This window comes from Ovis aries, chromosome 19 (assembly GCF_016772045.2).
Source record: "Ovis aries strain OAR_USU_Benz2616 breed Rambouillet chromosome 19, ARS-UI_Ramb_v3.0, whole genome shotgun sequence".
Lineage (NCBI taxonomy): Eukaryota > Metazoa > Chordata > Mammalia > Artiodactyla > Bovidae > Ovis > Ovis aries.
Genome location: NC_056072.1, coordinates 10,841,245 through 10,860,269, shown reverse-complemented (window position 1 = coordinate 10,860,269; position 19,025 = coordinate 10,841,245). Strand labels below are relative to the sequence as shown.

Sequence of the window (19,025 nt, the reverse complement as noted above, 5' to 3'; positions counted from 1 at the left end):
ATTGGCTCAAATTCAGAGAATCTAAGCAAACTCATCGTTCACTCCATTCCTCAGTATCCCCACTTAGACTCCCTTTCTTCTGGAGTCATGTGATTCATTCAGTCTCCACACCTTAAATCTCTGATGTCTTCTTAGACTCCTGCTTTTCTTCTGCCCCTTCAAGCTGGCTGGATACCAAATTCTGCAGAATCAACCCCTCCTCTTCTTCCCAGATCCACCATCCTAGACAAGGCGGCCAAAGCTCTCAGTTTCCAAAACCTGGGTTTCTACCTTTGCTCTTAAGTTCAACTTTGCACTTCGTTTCTTTTCTACATACAACACTGGTTTCCATCACATTTATACTTTCCTATTACGGGTTTCCTAACACGGAAAACACACCAAAGTCTAAACTCAGCTACTCAGTATCTTTACAGACTTTAACAGTCAGTTCCTTCACAATCCAACTTCATTTTCCACTTCAGCAAGAATGATTTCCAGCTGACACACACACCACCTATGGTCACTGTGCCTGCTTATGATCTAGAATCTGAAATGTGTGTTGCCCCGCCTGTCTGTGTAGGCCCATTCTATTCACTACCTGAGGCCCAACTCAAAACTCCCATCCTCATGAACCTGGAGGTCCCATTCTCTCTGCTCTCACCCCTTTCAAGCACCTCTCCTTTCCTGTCTTGCCTTACTCAGTATCATACCCTGCTGAACACTGTGCGGGTCTCAACACTTCACAGCCTAGCATTTGTTGGGTCAGAACACAATGCTGCTCTGTATAATGCTGAATTATTCCATCATTCTCTTAAAAAAGCAAACTGTATTTTATACTTTTTGTTTATCCCCAAGCATCCATAAGGTAGCAGTTATTTAGTATGTACCACACTGTGCCTACCTGGGCTCTTCCAAAATGTACACCTAAATTTTGACAGCCCAAGGCAATGGTCACCAAACATTTTTCACAAAGAGCCAGATAATAAATACTGCAGGCTTTGCAGGGTTCTATATAATAGGCCCAGCATGAGCTGCATTACCAGCACAGGCCATAGTTTGCCAAGCCCTGCCTCTTCTAAAGAACAGCCTACTACGTCTTTATAAAGAGGCTCTAGAATTGAACATTTTTATCCATATTTAACTAATTTTTCTAAATGTTGGTTAGTCAAGCACTTCACATGACTTCTGAGTTCCAACATAAAACAAGTAACCCCTGATTTCTTACCAGCTCTTTCAGACTTTTCTTTCTGTTCCCGTAACTCCTCTCCCTGGGTAGTCATCTGTTTGATGCGACTGCGAAGTTGAGCAATTTCTTCTTCTTTCATTTCCAGGGTTTCATGCATCTGACGTTTTGTCTCTGCTATTACCATTCCCTAAATAGAAGCGCAGACTCTAAAGCGTTTACATAACAAAACTGCATTATTAAGAGCACACAACAAACTTACTTTCAAGGGCAGAAAACATAATGTTTCTTACTAAGTAGAGCATAAGAATTATTTCAGTATTTCACAAACTCAGGTCTGTGTCCTGAGTATATACTACACTATGTACTACAATAACTTCAGCTACCTAGAATATCAGGGTATTTCTAATATAAAAATTGTTTTAATAATAGTTTCAATCTTTAAACTGTTAAAAACACATTTTAGTTAAACGATTTATAATCTTTTCATAAATGCTTACTATAATTTTCCCTGTCTTAGTAAACAGTTTACAATAAATCAACAAAATACAGTCTTTTGTACTTGGCTCACAACCAACCATGATTACTGAACTGCGCTCTAACATAGGGGAAGACCCAAAGGCTGCCAAGAGCATAAGGTCACCGCTGCCACACTGGATGGACCGAGACTGTGGTACAGATCTACCTGGTTTTTCTCTTTCCTCTTGTGACAATCTCTGGTCCCAACACCACTCCTTATTACTGTCAGTGGGGCAATCCCATTCCTCCAATTTGCTAACTGTCTTCCCACTTTCTGGATAATCTACACAAGAAATGAAGGTCGCTGGGGGGAAATATAATCAAACAGTAGATGTTAAATCAGTCATTTGCAACTAACAAACAAAAAAAAAAAGTGTAGTTCAACTTGTCTCTTGAAAACTAAGACTCTGTGACAGCTAGTTTATGATATTAACAAGAGTATTACCTTACTTCTAGGGTTTGTCAACTCTTGTTTTAGGGTCTGACTCTTCCAGATGGCTAACATTAATGAACAGATTAAAAACCAGGTAAGAGGGGCATTATTATACAAATTTCAAAACAAAATCATGAGGCTTCAGTTTCCTCAAAAACCAACTCACAGTGGAAAGGGAGAGAGACAGAGAGAGAGAGGAGTGGAACCTACAGATTTAAAAAAGCCTTAAGAGTCACAACAACAAACTGCAATAAAAGACCCTCATTTGGATTCTGCATCACAAAAAAGGCCAAAAGTGCATGAGACAAAAGGGAAAATCTGAAACTGTTGAGACTGTTATCAAGGAATTGCTACTAAATTTTTAGACGTGATCATGATAATGTTATTATATTTTTATAAAAATAAAAATAGTCCTTTATTTTAAAAGACTCGTGAAAATACTTATAGAAGAAATGATAAGATTTCTTAGACTTGCTCCAAAACAATCCTGGGATGAGGATACTAGCAGCTGAGAATATAAGATGAAACAAAATTAGCCTGAGATATTACGTGTTGAAGTTGGGTGATGGGTTCACAGGAATTCCTTTTATTAATCTTTGTATTCTCTATAATAAATTTTCTCAAAAAATTTTTTAAGCAAGGTCTTTATGAAGTTAATGGAATATAATATAGTAAAGTGGACAGAACGAAAAGACTGACAATACATTTCAACAGCAGAACAGCTCTGACACTTTCTTAATTATATGGTCACTTAAAATCTGTAGTTTTAAGTACCAAACTAAAGAACATGGTGGATGGTGTAGAACTAATTGGAAGCTACTTTGAAAAAGAAAAAAAAAAGGACCCATGAACCTGGCGCTGAAAAACTTTAGTCAAAACTGTTCATGAATTTTTTTAGTTGTCTTTGCTGTCATAGCTGAAGCTACTGTCCCAACTCTAAATCGCCAATCTCACCTATACACTCTCAAGTTTATTTGCAGAAATTTTTATTTATGTTAATGTATATATTACTACTGCTTTATTTTGGGGGCAATTTATCTGACAGATCTGTTTCTATTATATTTGAAAGACAATACTTATATCATTCACATTTAGTAATGCCTTAACTATAATTTAACTTTTCTCTAAAAATAGTTATATACTATAAACAAATTTATTTTGCAACAGCATTCTAATCTACAAATCAAAATGCTGACTGGATCAAGAAATCACAGATGCAGCTTCACATGATACAAAACTAATAGTTATATAAATCTAGAAATGAAAACAAAGAGGTTTTTTCATGGAAGCAGCCATAATAATTTTGGAAAGCAGAAGTCTGAATGCTTCTAATTGCTTCCAAAAATGAACTGGGGCAGGGGGGCCCTCGACAAATTTTAGTATCATAAGTTTTGTTGTTTTACCTTATCTTGTTCAAGCTGTTCAATTAAGTTCTTTGCATCACGCAACTGAGTGATAAGTTTAGTCTTCTCAGCCATATGAAGCTCCTAAAAAAATTTTAAAAATTCATTTCCATCTCTAATAAAGTTTCTTCTTATATGCGAACTCTAAACATTTTATCTAAATTTGAATACTCCTACAAGTCTAGTAGAAGAGAACACAGGATGTGTCAAAAGGACGATAAATGGCAGACTCCCAGGGCACTCGAGGGCCCTCTCCACGCTGTCTACGGAGCAAGGGGCAGGCCTTCCAGAGGAGGTGGCGGCCGCGCTGGGGCCTGAGGATCTAACCGTCACTGGGCTGCGGTAGGCACATCACACTCATTCGCTCCTTTACCTTCATCTTTTCTAGTTCTTGAAGTCTTTCATCCAGTTGCTCCTGCAGGGCTTCTTTCTCACTAGTTAACTGCGCACACTGCTCCTTATGTGACCGAATGGTCTCCTTGCAGCGCTGCAGCAGGTTCTCCTGACGCTTAACTCTCTGCTGAAGTGCTTCCACTGCTTTAGCAGAAGCTCCATCTCCCACTGTCAACAGTAAAGCGGCATAAACAGGGGCTGTCAGTAAAGAACCTGAGGACTCCCCTGGATTCTGTTAGTGCACAGAATGTATGCTCATCCCAACACTTTGCTATACTCTGAGCCACTCAGAGCAGAGAGGGGCACCCTTCCCAACTTCTACCTTGCTGCTATTTGTGTGATCTGTAGCTGAAGGAGCTGAGGAGTACATTCACCTCTTCCATGGTTCCACCCTAGCCCAAATGACACACAGCACTCAAGAGTTAACTAGTGTTAACTGAATCCACCCTCCTGAAAAGACAGTTTCATGGCCATCTTTCACTCTTTGCCAGTGCCCCCTGTGCCTCAGAGCCTATACCAAAATGATCTGTAAAGTATTCCTTCCAAAGTATTTTCATCTCTTCCAGAGAGGAGTTTTGGCAAGTAAGCTTTCTCCACCTCCTTACATTAATGAAACAGGCCAGAGAGTATTTCAAGAGCCCTTACAGGCTGGTTGCTCAGATAGATGGCTGTTCAGCTCTTTGCTCTGGTGCTGGCTGGACCAAAAGTTTATCATCAATTTCTTTGCAAGGAAGCTAGTAAATAAAAACTGGAAATTTTACCAAATAGATACCTCAAAGTCTCTAAGACTAGGGTGGACTATAATTGGATTTTAAAACAGAATTTAACTGTTCTTTCTTTTCAGTTAGAAAGCAAGTAATAGGGCAAATACTGGGATCTTTTAAAGTAGAAATATGTAAGCAGTATTACTTAAAAACAAAAAGAGACAAATAATGACAAAGAGCATATTCCTTAATCTTGAGTAGACCTGACCTTTTATATGAAGTCTAGCTGCCACTCTCAATAAAACAGTATAATGTAATGAATTTCAATGACAATGCAAATGTATGCTACTCATAGACTTTCAAGTAGTAAAACAATTACTTACTTTCTCCCGAATAACAATAAATAAAAAGCCCAAAAAACCATCAAAACTCTTGCATCTGTTAAAAACAAGACAACAGGTCCAAGATGGAGGGTTATGTTAAGCCCCAAGCCACCAAACTGAGACTTAATTACAGTTTTGACCTCTCCCAGAAATGGAATCTTAAGCCAGTTCAGCAGGAATCACCCGGTCAACACTAGCGAGGTCACAAGCCTGACAGACCCCTGCCTCCTCCAAAGGAAAGGGGCCTTGTCACAACCAATCCACTCTTCGCTACTCTAACTTCCTTGTTCCACGCTCTTCTGTCTATAAAAGTCTTTCATTCCTTCATTTTGTACAGCTCCCAGGAGCTCTTTTGAATCTGCTAGAGGAGATGCTGCCCAATTCATGAATCACTGAATTATGCCAATAAGATCTTCTAAATGGACTCAGTTAAATTTTGTTTTTAACGCATCTGTCTAGAAATATGAGGGTCAGGGACATTTTCCTTCCACCTCAGTCCATGCCTACTAGTTCCTGCCCTAGAATCGCTCAACACCCTCCTCTAGCATTTAACTTAACCTCCTGACAAGCTGAAGCTTACCTACTGGCTCTACATCACTGTCTGTGTTCTCTTTAGTGATGCCTTCAGCCTCCGGTTCCATCTGAGGGAGTGGTTTTGGTAGCTCAGCATTCAGTGGGCCATTTCGTAACCGTTGCTTCAGCAAAGAAACCTAAAAACAAAAAGGTTTTCATTAGGGGGAAAAAAAAATTATGGCAGTAGTACTTTCTTTAAAACAGAAAAGGGATAGAGTAAAAGGTATCACGTTTGCTATAATGGAGGGAAAAAAATAAAAGTAAAAAATTTACTCCCAATGCAAACAATTTTGGTATTTGCTATTTTCAGTGATATCTTAGCCAGAAGACACAATAAATCAAAAATTCTTAAAACTGAGTTGAAAAGCAGAGAGTTTTAAAAATAGGCCTTAAAAAAAAAAAAAAAAGAACCTATCACATATCCCATCAAAATCCCTTTATTTTCCTTTATCTAAAAATTCCACACTTTTTTTTTTACCTGAGTCTGGAGAACACTGATATACTGATCTTTTTCCTCTAACGATGCATCAAACTCCTCCTGAAGATGTTTTTTTGCTTGTTGGTCCATTTGAAGCTCCTAAAACATAAAGGATTCACAGGCAGTTTTCAGTATAAAACAAAAAATATGAACCTGAAGTTTTCAAAACTTAAAAACTGATCAACCCAGACTGTATTACTCTTAAGGTATAAGCAACAATAATTAGAGAATAATTAGCATTTAAAACTAGTATTTACCTCAACAAATAATTCTGTTCTTTAAAGAGTATAAAGATCCAAGAAGAGAAAACACTTTTAGACCTTAATCACTGCTGAATTAATAATTCTGTAGAAAGGATTTTAAAAATCTTACTTAAGATAAAGGTAAAACTTTGTCATACTTTAAGACATCTTTCTGCCTGTGTTATCTTAAATTCACTTGATCTAAAACTGAATTGTTATACAGTAAGTAACTAGATGATCAACAGAGCCTTCCTTTTTCCAATACATGAAAGTGATCAATTGCCAAAATCAGAAGCTTCCTCAAATGAAAAGGCTGACCTACTGGATCACCAAACAGTGATATTTCAAGTTCCTGACATTACTTAAAATGCTGCTTTCCTCAGGTCATTAATAAAAGCATTCCTAACTAAATCCAATGGTCTTTACCTCCCCACTCAGTCTCTAATAATTACTTCCTCAAGCGAGGTACCTGCTTTCTGCAGGTGCAGAGCTCCTCCTGTTTCCACCATGGCCTTCATTGATTCTATCGGCAGCTAGCCCTCTGGGCTCAGTTTCAAGTCCTCAGGGCTTCTCCCTGACACCTGCTCCATTAGAATGCTGGAGATTAACACCTGGAACACAGCGGATATTCCATCCAAACCCTCTCTTTTTCCAGGATTCGTACTTTTCTCATTCTCGAAGCTCAAAATAGTCAAAGTCATATTTTATTTATCTCTGCCGATCTCTGCATATAACCAAATTCTTTCGTTACCTTCTCCACAATGTTTAGGCCCTTTTTCCCCATACATAACCATAATCCCAATCTCTAATAATTTTGAAGATTAATTTCCTTCAGTAGGCTTTCAAGAGAGAATTCTTACCTCAAGTTTTCATCTGATTTAATCCACCCCTCACACAACTCTGGAAACTTTTCTTCAAACAGTATTTTCAAGGACTCATAAGCAACTCCCTCTTCTTGAATTGTTTCAAATTTACTGATTCTCAAAACGCTGAAGTACTAACTGTCCTCTCTTCCCAACACCCACACAGCCTCCAGGCCTCCCAGCACAGGGCCTGCTCCTCTCACTGCTGGCTTGGCCTTCCCCCACAGCCGGAGTCTCCAAATGCTGGTCTTAAGATCAAGACAGGTTTTAAGATCTTTCATCTAAACAACGTACCTTATCCTGAGACTATGTCCTTCCTAATTGTTATTTTTTAAAAAATTTCTTTCATGAAATAATGACAATAAAAGAACCTAGTTCCTCATTCTCAATGTCCTCACTTGAAAAAAATAAAAGCAGCCCTATGACAAGTCTCTTGTACCCCATTTCTGGAAGGAAATGACCCATGAAATCCCAAAGTCTGGAAAGCTACTGTCCCCCATGAACCTGCGTAGGACAATTCTTTAGTATGGAACAGCTGTGCATCTCCTTAATAGCAATGCAGTCCTTTACTTTCTTTAAAATTCATTCCTTTCAAATAATTTTCTACTTTCTACCATACTAGATACCAGCCCACAAAAACTTCTGTTATTTATATTAATATGAGTGTTCAGGTTCTGAATGTTTTCGTCTCCTCATCTTAAGCAGTCCTTGCATACAATGGAAACAATTTTTAATCCTGTCCCCTGCTCCTTCCTTATAGAGACCTTATTCTACCACTAAAAACTTCACTAATAATAGAGACCATAGTTATAAAGGAACTGTCTACTTACATCCTGACTACAGCCTACAGGGTGGCTAGCCAGTTGTCTACCACCACCATAACAAGGTCCCACGAGCTCCAGAACTGGACCCAGCACCAGGGGTTACTTTCCACTTTTAGAAAGTTCTTCTAATTAGATCCTTGGGGTCACTAAGAACAATCTTAATCCTTCTTCCATGTGACACTACCACCAGACTCTGAAGCCTGATTTCTCTCCCAATAAATCTCCTCTCCACTATCCTCTAACTCAACAAATGATGCCAAAATTCACTATCACCCAAGCCAAAAGTGTTGGGTTCAATCTTGACTCCTCTCTTTTCCCCCATTTCTAATCATCAGCAAACCCTCAAAGCAATAGCAAGTCTGACCATTTCCCACCACTTCCACCCCTGCCACCACCCCCACCACTACTACAGCTGTTTTAACAGGCTCTCACTTCCACTCTTAGCTCCCTATAATGAGTTCTTCAGAGAGTAACCAGTGTGTGACCACCCTCTAAAGGCCTCACTCAACCTTCAATCCTTTATGCTGCTTTATTTCCCCAATAGAATTGTTTACTACCTAACAGTGTGTTATATATGTAAGCATATATGTATGCGTGTCTTACCCACTAGAAAATGAGCTTCATTTGGTCAAAGACTTTGTCTTATCCATCTTTATATATTTGGTATCTAGGAAACTTACCTTTGATGTAAAGCTACACTATTTGAACTTTTTAGCACAATAATAAACGGCTCTGTACCATTACTAAACATAACAACCAATTCAATAACTGTCCTATTGTTGGGCCATCTGGACTGTTTGCCAATTTGGGCACATCCTGGAATTAACATTTTTATGCATAAGTTTTATAAGATCTTTCTGATTATTTTCCCAGGTATTCTGATGAGTGGAATGTATCAAATACCTTTAACTAAGAAAAACCTTTTGAGTAAAAGTGCCATATTATTTGTCCCTCAACAAAGTGCTAAATGTACCCCTTTTCTAGTAATAATAGAAAGTGACTGAGAAGAAACAAAACCTGAACTCCTACTCAGCCCAAGACTCCGCAATTCTAGTTTGACCTCTAAGACGTCACAGAAGTGTTAATATTCGGAAAACCAAGCGTAGGGGTCAGGGGCCATGCAGTGGAGAGGCTGGAGGAGGTGCAAGTGTAACAGCTGGGCATCTTTTGTTTCTGGTGAACGTTAACTATACTTGTAGAACAAATACACCGCAAGAGTTTAAAAAAAAAAGAGTATATGTATTATGCTTTATGATCTAACAGCACAGATATGGAAAAGGATTTTTTAAATGTTGGAAGGATTGCAATAGCATATAAAAATGCATTTAACTAATTTCAGTAATCATAATTGATGATAGTATTCAGTTCAGTCATTCAGTCATGTCCAACTCTTTGCGACCCCATGGACTGCAGCACATCAGGCTTCCGTGTCCATCCACAACTCCTGAAGTCCATCGCATCAGTGATGCCATCCAACCATCTAATCCTCTGTCGTCCCCTTCTCCTCCTGCCTTCAATCTTTCCCAGCATCAGGGTCTTTACCAATGAGCTGGTTCTTTGCATCAGGTAGCCAAAGTATTGGAGTTTCAGCTTCAGCATCAGTCCTTCCAATGAATATTCAGGACTGATTTCCTTTAGGATGGACTGGTTGGATCTCCCTGCAGTCCAAGAGACTCTCAAGAGTCTTCTCCAACACCACAGTTCAAAAGTATCAATTCTTCAGCACTCAGCTTTCTTTATAGTCCAACCCTCACATCCATACATGACCACTGGAAAAACCATAGCTTTGACTAGACAGACCTTTGTTGGCGAAGTAATGTCTCTGCTTTTGAATATGCTGTCTAGGTTGGTCATAACTTTTCTTCCAAGGAGCAAGCGTCTTTTAATTTAATGGCTGCATTCACCATCCACAGTGATTTTGGAGCCCAAAAAAATAAAGTCTGTCACTGTTTCCACTGGATGCCATGATCTTAGTTTTCTGATTGCTGAGTTTTAAGCCAACTTTTTCACTCTCCTCTTTCACTTTCATCAACAGGCTCTTTAGTTCTTCTTTGCTTTCTGCCATAAGGGTGGTGTCATCTGTGTATCTGAGGTTATTGATATTTCTCCCGGCAATCTTGATTCCAGCTTGTGATTCATCAGGCTGGCATTTCATATGATATACTCTGCATATAAGTTAAATAAGCAGGGTGACAATATACAGCCTTGATGTACTCCTTTCCCAATTTGGAACCAGTCTGTCGCTCCATGTCCAGTTCTAACTGTTGCTTCTTGACCTGTATACAGATTTCTCAGGAGGCAGGTCAGGAGATCTGGTATTCCCATCTCTTTCAGAATTTTCCACAGTTTGTTGTGATCCACACAGTCAAAAGCTTTGGCGTAGTCACTAAAACAAAAGTAGATGTTTTTCTGGAATTTCTTTGCTTTTTCGACGATCCAGTAGATGTTGGCAATTTGATCTCTGGTTCCTCTGGCTTTTCTAAATCCAGCTTGAACATCTGGAATTTCATGATTCACATACTGTTGTTGAACCTTGGCTTGGAGAATTTTGAGGATTACTTTGCTAGCGTGTGAGATAAGTGCAACTGTGCAGTAGTTTGAACATTCTTTGGCATTGGAATGAAAACTGACCTTTTCCAGTCCTGTGGCCACTGCTGAGTTTTCCAAATTTGCTGGCATATTGAGTGCAGCACTTTCACAGCATCATCTTTCAGGATTTGAAATAGCTCAACTGAAATTCCATCACCTTCACTAGTTTTGTTCATACTGATGCTTCTTAAGGCCCACTTGACTTCGCATTCCAGGATGTCTGGCTCTAGGTGAGTGATCACACCATCATGGTTATCTGGGGCATGAAGATCTTTTTTGTATAGTTCTTCTGTGTATTCTTGCCACCTCTTCTTAATATCTTCTACTTCTGTTAGGCCCATACCATTTCTGTCCTTTATTGTGCTCATCTTTGCATGAAATGTTCCCTTAGTGTCTCTAATTTTCTTGAAGAGATCTCTAGTCTTTCCCATTCTATTGCCTTCCTCTTTTTCTTTGCATTGATCATGGAAGAAGGCTTTCTTATCTCTCCTTATTATTCTGTGGAACTCTGCATTCAAATGGGTATATCTTTCCTTTTCTCCTTTGCCTTTCACTTCTTTTCTCTTCTCAGCTATTTGTAAGGCCTACTCAGACAACCATTTTGCCGTTTTGCATTTCTTTTTCTTGGGGATGATCTTGATCACTGCCTCCTGTACAATGCCACGAACCTCCATCCATAGTTCATCAGGCACTCTATCAGATCTAAACCTGTGAATCTATTTGTCACTTCCACTGTATAACTGTAAGGGATTTGATTTAGGTCATACCTGAATGGTCTAGTGGTTCTCCCTACTTTCTTCAATTTAAGTCTGAATTTGGCAATAAGGGGTTCATGATCTGTTATTTCAAGTCTATGAGGTTTATAATGTTGGGATTAAGGCAAATGAGCAATTTTGGATCTTCTCAATTATCATCAGGCTCTTCCACAGATGAAATGCAAGGAAAAGAAAAGGAATAAGAAGACAAGTAGATTTAGAGAGACTTAAAAGATACATCAAAAAATTTTTTACATAGGCAAGACTATAGCATCTCAAGGTATACACTTAGGTGATAAAACCTTAAAAGAAATACAGGGAAATACATTTAAGTTAGGATAGCAGTTACTTTTGGAGAAAGGGAAGGCGCTGTGAATGGGCTGGGAAGCACAGAGGAATTTCTGGACGGCCAGCAACATTCTACTTCTTGACCACGGTGATGGCTACACAGTGGTCACTACGTATAAGGAAGCTGTATTTCTGTCATGATTTTCTACATCTGTTATAGTTTATGATTAAAAGATGGTAAAATGATTATAATAAGTGATATAGCAGAGACCTAAAATGCTGTTCTCTAACCAATTTAAGCCAATATTTTCCAATCTTCTTAAGGTAGGACCAGAAACAGAAATTAGCAAAGCATGACTCCAAATGATAAGTATTTGCCTGGATTTGATAGTTTACTGTAAAAATTACACCCTTCCCCCCAAATTACAAGAAACATAATTTTTGTTTTACTTCACCAAAAAGGTAAAAAGGTTGCTGATTAGGAAAAAACAAAAAGAAGCCTGAACTACCTAAGAGACAGGTTAGCCTTAGAAGTTGTCACTGACTGTCTATGCAGGCAAATTACATTCTATTGTTAAATGAGCCATTTTTAAGTCATTACAGGAACATCTTAGAGATATAATGGATTCATTTCAAACCAACACAACAAAATAAGTATTGCAATAAAACAATACTTTTGGTTTCCCAGAGTATGTAAAAGTCATGTTTACACTATTTACACTAAATAACTACTTAGTGTGCAACAGCATTAAAAAAGCACATACCTTAATAATTCAAAAAATATTTTATTGCTAAAAGATACCATCATCTGATAACACAGGGCTGCCACAAACCTTCAATCTGTAAAAATGCAAGATCTCTGAAGCACAATAAAGTACAATAAAATAAGGTCTGCCTGTAATTTCACCAACATGTATCTTAGGGAAACCACACAAATAAAAACTATGACCCCTGGTCTTGTAGGCTGATCTAGCTAGTTTTCACTATAATGGGGTACATATGAAACTATCCCAATACATAAAACAGTCCTGATAAATATGAGAAATTTAGTCACTATTCTCAAAGTACTATTCTCAACTTACCTCTCTTAACTCTCCAATCCTCCGAAGTGCTTTATCCTGACTCTGACTTAATATACCCTTTAAAAGGAAAAAAAAAAAAAAGCTGGTTCAAACAGTCACATGACATAGTAATGAAAATCAAGTTAAAAAGATCACAAATCACTGAATTTTACTTCTAACACCCTTTACTTCTGCAACTAGGCAATCACAACTCTCTCCTGCCACTTAGTGGTAGATTTATGTACATCTAGAAACAAAAAAACAGACAAATCAAAGAAACACAAGCAAGGTCCTCACAGAACTTAGGAATAAGATGACCTTTTGAGAATGGGTTTATGGAATATTAATAATACAATGGATTAAATCAGAACTATCCCCTCACTTCTACAGACCACATGTTTAACAAATTATCAAATCAAATACTTTATGTGTAATAATCTAATTTTCACACATGTTAGGGACAATTAGAATAGTGAAATCAGCAACAAATAACTGATGTTACTATTCTCAACTGATTATATTCCAAACCAAAGTCATATAATTTAATGTTGTACTCAAAGCAGACTATTATTAATGGTAAATTAAATATTTTAAAATAATATACATAGGGAAATAAAGTTTACCAAAACTCACTTTACAAATAACTTTTTGGTTATACAATTAATGTCTCTTAATGGGACAATACGTTAAACTGTTTTAATAACTTGTACAGTAAGAGTGAAGACTATTTGCATTTTATAAATAACAGCACCGTCTGAACTGGAGTGATAGTTCCCCTGAGCTCTGACTTGTGAATTATCCCCTGGGACGCCTGCTGGGAAAGTTTTGGCCATGGACAGGATGACAGAGAAGGGCAGAAGTAAGTTACCAGGAGAACTATAATCACTCCTACTCTCCACACATTTTATAAGCAGCAACCTCAGGAAACAGAAGAGAGGATACTTATTTTTGGACCCTGATATAAGGATAAGAAACAAATGTCTTCAGGTATTTGAAAGCGAAAGTGAAGTCGCTCAGTTGTGCCGACTCTTGGTGATCCCATGGACTGTAGCTTATCAGGCTCCTCCGTCCATGGGATTTTCCAGGCAAGAATACTGGAGGGGGTTGCCATCTCCTTCAAGTTGTATATTTATCTACCAGTAAAACAAAGATGCAGCCTACAGACTGAGCGACCAGGAAACATACTTGAGAGAGGCAAGCAAGTTAAATCCAAACTTCTTAAATACTGCTCTCGAGGAAGCCCATCCCTACCAGAGGCAAAAACATTTGAGATTTCTCTCATTCTCTTCATCAAAATCCCTAATAGTAAAACAGGTTAAATACTTTGGTCATATGAACGATTATTAAAAGCCAGGGTCTTATTATAAGATCCTTTCTAATTTTAAAATTACATATGAATCAATATAAATAGCCAATAAATCACTTACTTGTAGCTTTTTCTTCTCTCTATGAAGAGCCTGATAAGCTGTAACAAGCTAAAATAAAGAAAAAGTCACAAATAACATCAGCCATTCCTACATAAATGCAGTTAACTGTTCTAAACTCTGCTAAAATATCTCATTATGAAAGTCAAAAAATAAGTCAAAGGAACCCTTTAATAGACAATTCAAGTTAATTATATGCATATACAGTCGAAACTAAATAATATAGGTAATATATTTCTAAAAAATAAAATGTAACTTGACTATAAAATACTAGATTACATTTGATTTCACCTAGACACATACCTCTAATACATAATTCATAAAATGGGATCTCACCTAGACACATACCTCACATACCTAATTCACAAAATGCGATTAGAGCCCATTGCCTAAAGACTACTCAAACTGTGGTCACAGATCAGTCTCACAAACAAAAGCATCACCTGGAGCCTGCTATTTAAATAGAAAAAGAAGTTCTTGGGCCCCACCTCACACTAACTGAATGAGAAGCAGAGGGAGGGTGGAGAAAGCAATGTGAGATTCAGAAGGCTACAGGCAACAATTTGCTCCAAAATTTTACTAAGAGTCCTGGCCGAAGGGCCTCGGCACCAGTGAAGGTCTTTAACTAGATACTGCCACACACTACTTACCACCAGGATCCAACGGAGCTAGGGAATCAACAGTTCAGCCAACGACAGGCGTAAAGACCAGGCCGTAACATGAATTAGAGAACATGAGGAGGAAATTTTCATACTAGCAAAAAAAAGTCATGCCCCTACCTCACAACATTTCCCTTTGTAGCCATTCAACCTTCGTTCCGTCCTCCGCAACCACTGGATCAACTGCTCTTTGCTGAGACTGTCTAAATTCCCGAGTGAGTCTTCAGTCTCACTCTCCATATCAGAGGGTGGATCAAAGAAGGCAGCAGAAGAGTCCAGGTCGAACCGATTCAGGGATTCTCTAGAAGACGTGCGTACCAAAGATTCTTTAGAGGATGATCGGACTAGAGATTCCTTTACTGGACTCCGAAACAAAGACTCCACAGACGGCACCCGGAGTTGGAGCTTCTGTGCAAAAGACTGCGTGTCACTTGACTACAACCAAAACACAACAAAACATGGGGGTTAAAACACACCTTTAGACTTCTATTATTCCCTAATCACTAGCAAGAACCTGTTAAAAGCTCTAGCACCTTTAACTTCATTCCTGACATTTTACACAATACAGTGTTTGCTGAAAAACGAGAGATGCCCGGTTATTTCTGAAAAGGCTCTGGACCTCGAGTCAGAGGACTGGGGTGTAGGTCCCAGGTCCGTCACCGAGCAGTGGAATGACCTTCACTAAGTCACTTCCCCTCGGTTTGCCCGTCTGTAAAAAAGAAGGAAGCCATGCTTTCCCAGCAGACCTCACCTGTGTGCTGTGCGATTCATCCACTAAACTAAGATCCTTGGAGGCAGGGGCCAGCAATACCACAGTGTACACCCAGGACCTCAACTGGGGATATGTACTGTAAGGCGTGAAGTGTGTGGCTGAATGTGGAGTCTGCCTGGAGGCGCAGAGTCCTTAACACTCTTCTCAGGCAGAGGGTAGGTAACGCAGAGTGAACCCATTTTGCTCAGTAAGAGAACACAAGGCAGAGCTGACTGGTGACGTTCGGCTCTGCTCTACTTACCACCGTCTACGGGGAATAAACGTAAGCGTTACAAAATCATGAAGGGCAGTGACAGCCTGAGCTCAAGCCCCTGTGCGTGGGTCAGTAAGCCTCATGTCAGAAACAGTGATCTGCAAGAGCTATTCTCTTAATCAGCATATTAATATTAATGATAATGCATTACTTTGTAAAACAGCCATGGAAAATACTATAATTCAATAACTTGTATTATTAAAAGCAGCATTGTTTTGTTCACATGACAGCAGTCAGCACTTAAGGTGTTTCCTAGAAACTCATTCTCATTAGTGTAACAGTAACAGTGAGTGGGTCTGAGTGGTAAGATTTTAGGTGATTTTTACTTTCATTTTTCTATTTTCGTGTACTTTGCAATTTATTCCTTCATAATGTGCAAGTTTTACCTCTGTTCTGGGACAGGGTGGAGAAACTTTTAAGGGAGAGGAGGGACCCTCATGCTCAAAACCCTGAAGACCCACTTTACGCCTACTCCATTACCAGCCACTTGTGAACCACACAAAAAGTGCTTTTCAGCTCCTATAGACAATCTCCTTGTAAACTGCCTTAGGACAAACAAGTGAGAAATTTGACTAGCACTAGAAATAACTGTTATTTTAGGTGAGCTAGGACTAATAAACAATGTCAAAGACATTATGTGCAGAAGCTCTCTGCTTGGCAGGAAGGTGACTGAGTGTCATGATTCAGCCTGTTGGGCTGCCAAGCAAAGCTGCCTAAGTTTAAATCCTGGTTCCGCCACAATCAATGTTCAAGACATGAGTCAAGTTACTTAACCTCACGAGTCTTTTTTTCACCTCTCCAAAATAGGGATGACAAAAATAATAATGATGGTAATAATACTACTACCCACCTCATAAGGATGCCACAAGGACTGAATGAGTTAACATGTACACGCAAATTGCTTATAATGTAGCAAATATGCAATAAACATTGATTATCATTATCAGTATTAGAGAAATAAGACTAAAAGACAGACTTTCACTTAAGAACCATACTCAAGCTTGTGCAGCAGACTCTTCTGGCTCTACAGTGCAGTAGCTTAGACCACAGGCTCTGCATCCAGACTTCATGGGTTCAAGTCTTCCTTCCACCACCGACCAGCAATATGACCTTAGGCAAGTTACACTGCCCTTCTCTGCCTCTGTTTCTCCATAAGTAAACTGGGGAAAACAGCACTCACCTATCTATCAATAGATATGTAATCCTCCCTTCTTCCTTTCCGCCAGACGCCAGTTTCGTTCAGGCTAACAGTACAGCCAGGTTAACAATCACCTTCTCAAATACGAACTAAAACCACAATGAGACACTACCCCTTATCCACTAGGATGGCTAAAATTACAACTATGGAAAACTCCAAGTATTGGTGAGGATATAAAGCCATCCGTTTTGGAAAACTACTAGCATTTATTAACATTAAAACTAAACACACGTGTACTCTGTGGACCAGCAGTTTGATCCACTGGAGAAGGGATAGGCTACCCACTCCAGTATTCTTGGGCTTTCCTTGTGGCTCAGCTAGTAAAGAATCCACCTGCAATGCAGGAAAACTGGGTTCAATCCTTCGGTTGGGAAGATCCCCTGCAGAAGAGAAAGGCTACCCACTCCAGTAGTCTGGCCTGGAGAATTCCATGGACTGTATAGTCCATGGGGTCACAAAGAATAGGACACGATTGAGCAACTTTCACTTCACTATATATCCAGTACATATGTATAATTATGTTCAACAAAAGACATGCACTAGAATCTTACAGCAGCACTGTTCAAAACAGTGCCGAACCTGAAACTACTGTTGATGCTCATCAGTAACACACGGGCAAAAGCGACTGTTATCTGATCATTAACGGGGTACTAGACAGCAACAAGAATTAAAGATTGATAGCCACAAATGAGGATATACATGAATCTAACACTAACAGTATTAAACAAAAGAAGCCAGACACAAAAGAATATCTACTTCTGATTCTATTTACATAAACTCTGAAACAGGCAAAATTAATCTACAGTGTTAGAAGCCACAACGGTAGTTACCCCCACCCCCAGTGTGACAGGAGGACAGAAAGGAACACAACGGTTTCTGGGAAGCTGGTAATTTCTGTTTCTTGATTTTGGGTGCTGGTTAGAAAGCTGTGTTTGGTTTGTGAAAATTCAGAAAGCTGTATATGGACTACACGATACTTTTCTGTATGTAGATATTATAGTGTGATACATTACATTTCAATTAAAGGATTTTTAAAATTAGCTCTGGGCTTCCCTGGTGGTTCAGTGATAAAGAATCCACCTGCCAATGCAGGAGACACTGGTTCGTTCCCTGATCCAGGAGGATCCACATGCCTCCGAGCAACTAAGCTGTGCCCCTATTAAGCCTGTGCTCTGGAGTCTGGGAGCTGCAACTACAAAGCTTGGATGCCCTAGAGCCTGTGCTAGGCAACAGGAGAAGGCATGGCAATGAGAAGCCACACACCACAACTAGAGGGTAGCCCCTGTTCACCACCACTGGAGCAAAGCCCACACAGCCACAAAGACCCAGCACAGCTACAAATAAAAGAACTAACAAAATTATTAAAAAATATAAATTTAAAATAATAATAAAATTAGCTTTTCCCAGACTCTGGTTCAGCCACGAGTGGGCTGTGTGCCAAAGTTCAGCCAGTAATGGATACTACTGAGTGGGACTCTAAAGGATGGGACCTTCCGGAGTTTTCTGGCAGTCCAGTGGCTAGGACTCCACACTTTCACTGTGGGGGCCTGGGTACAGCCCCTGGTCAGAGAACTAAGATCCCACAAGCCACACAGTGCAGCCAAAAACCATGATGGAACCTTCTAGAAGAAACATTATTTTCCTGATGAAAAAGAATGTGTCTTTTGTCCTGTTGAGAATGGAGATGTATTTCCTGGAGGCCAAACTTGGAACTGTGAGGGTGAAAGGCAGTGATGAGAATGAGAGGGAAAACAGAGGGCAGGACAAGAAGTCAAAGGGAAAAGGGCCTCTAACAACTGTCTCCAGTGTTTCTGCTACATGAAAAACTCAACTCCCGCTGGCTCCAACCACTGTCAGGCTTCTGGCACCAAAGACATTCAGCGATTTGTAACTCATTGTTTAAAAAGCTGATGGGGATTAGAGAAGCAGAAATGTGTAAGTAAAAATAAATGAACACAGACTTACTTTTTAACACCTTTCTGTCTCACCTGCTTGACCCTGTTTTCACTCCTCCTTCCTATTTCCCCAACAGTGTTGTTGTTCAGACCT

At 39.3% G+C, this 19,025-nt stretch overlaps 1 protein-coding gene across 10 annotated transcripts in view; it reads right to left on the bottom strand.

Annotated features, from left to right (window-relative positions):
• Nucleotides 1-19,025, bottom strand: part of GOLGA4 (golgin A4) — a 103,925-nt gene that overhangs the window by 50,151 nt on the left and 34,749 nt on the right. For 6 of the 10 annotated variants that reach the window (XM_060402785.1, XM_012099381.5, XM_060402787.1 and 3 more), the window contains 8 exons: nt 14,874-15,188; nt 14,098-14,145; nt 12,692-12,748; nt 6,049-6,147; nt 5,578-5,707; nt 3,891-4,078; nt 3,518-3,601; nt 1,205-1,352 (listed from right to left, as the gene is read on the bottom strand). In XM_060402785.1, the coding sequence (XP_060258768.1) occupies nt 1,205-1,352; nt 3,518-3,601; nt 3,891-4,078; nt 5,578-5,707; nt 6,049-6,147; nt 12,692-12,748; nt 14,098-14,145; nt 14,874-15,188 (1,069 nt within the window). Of the gene's footprint in view, nt 1-1,204; nt 1,353-3,517; nt 3,602-3,890; nt 4,079-5,577; nt 5,708-6,048; nt 6,148-6,759; nt 12,749-14,097; nt 14,146-14,873; nt 15,189-19,025 lie in introns of those variants that run through there. The other 4 variants (XM_060402786.1, XM_060402789.1, XM_060402790.1 and 1 more) reach the window with 2 other exon arrangements.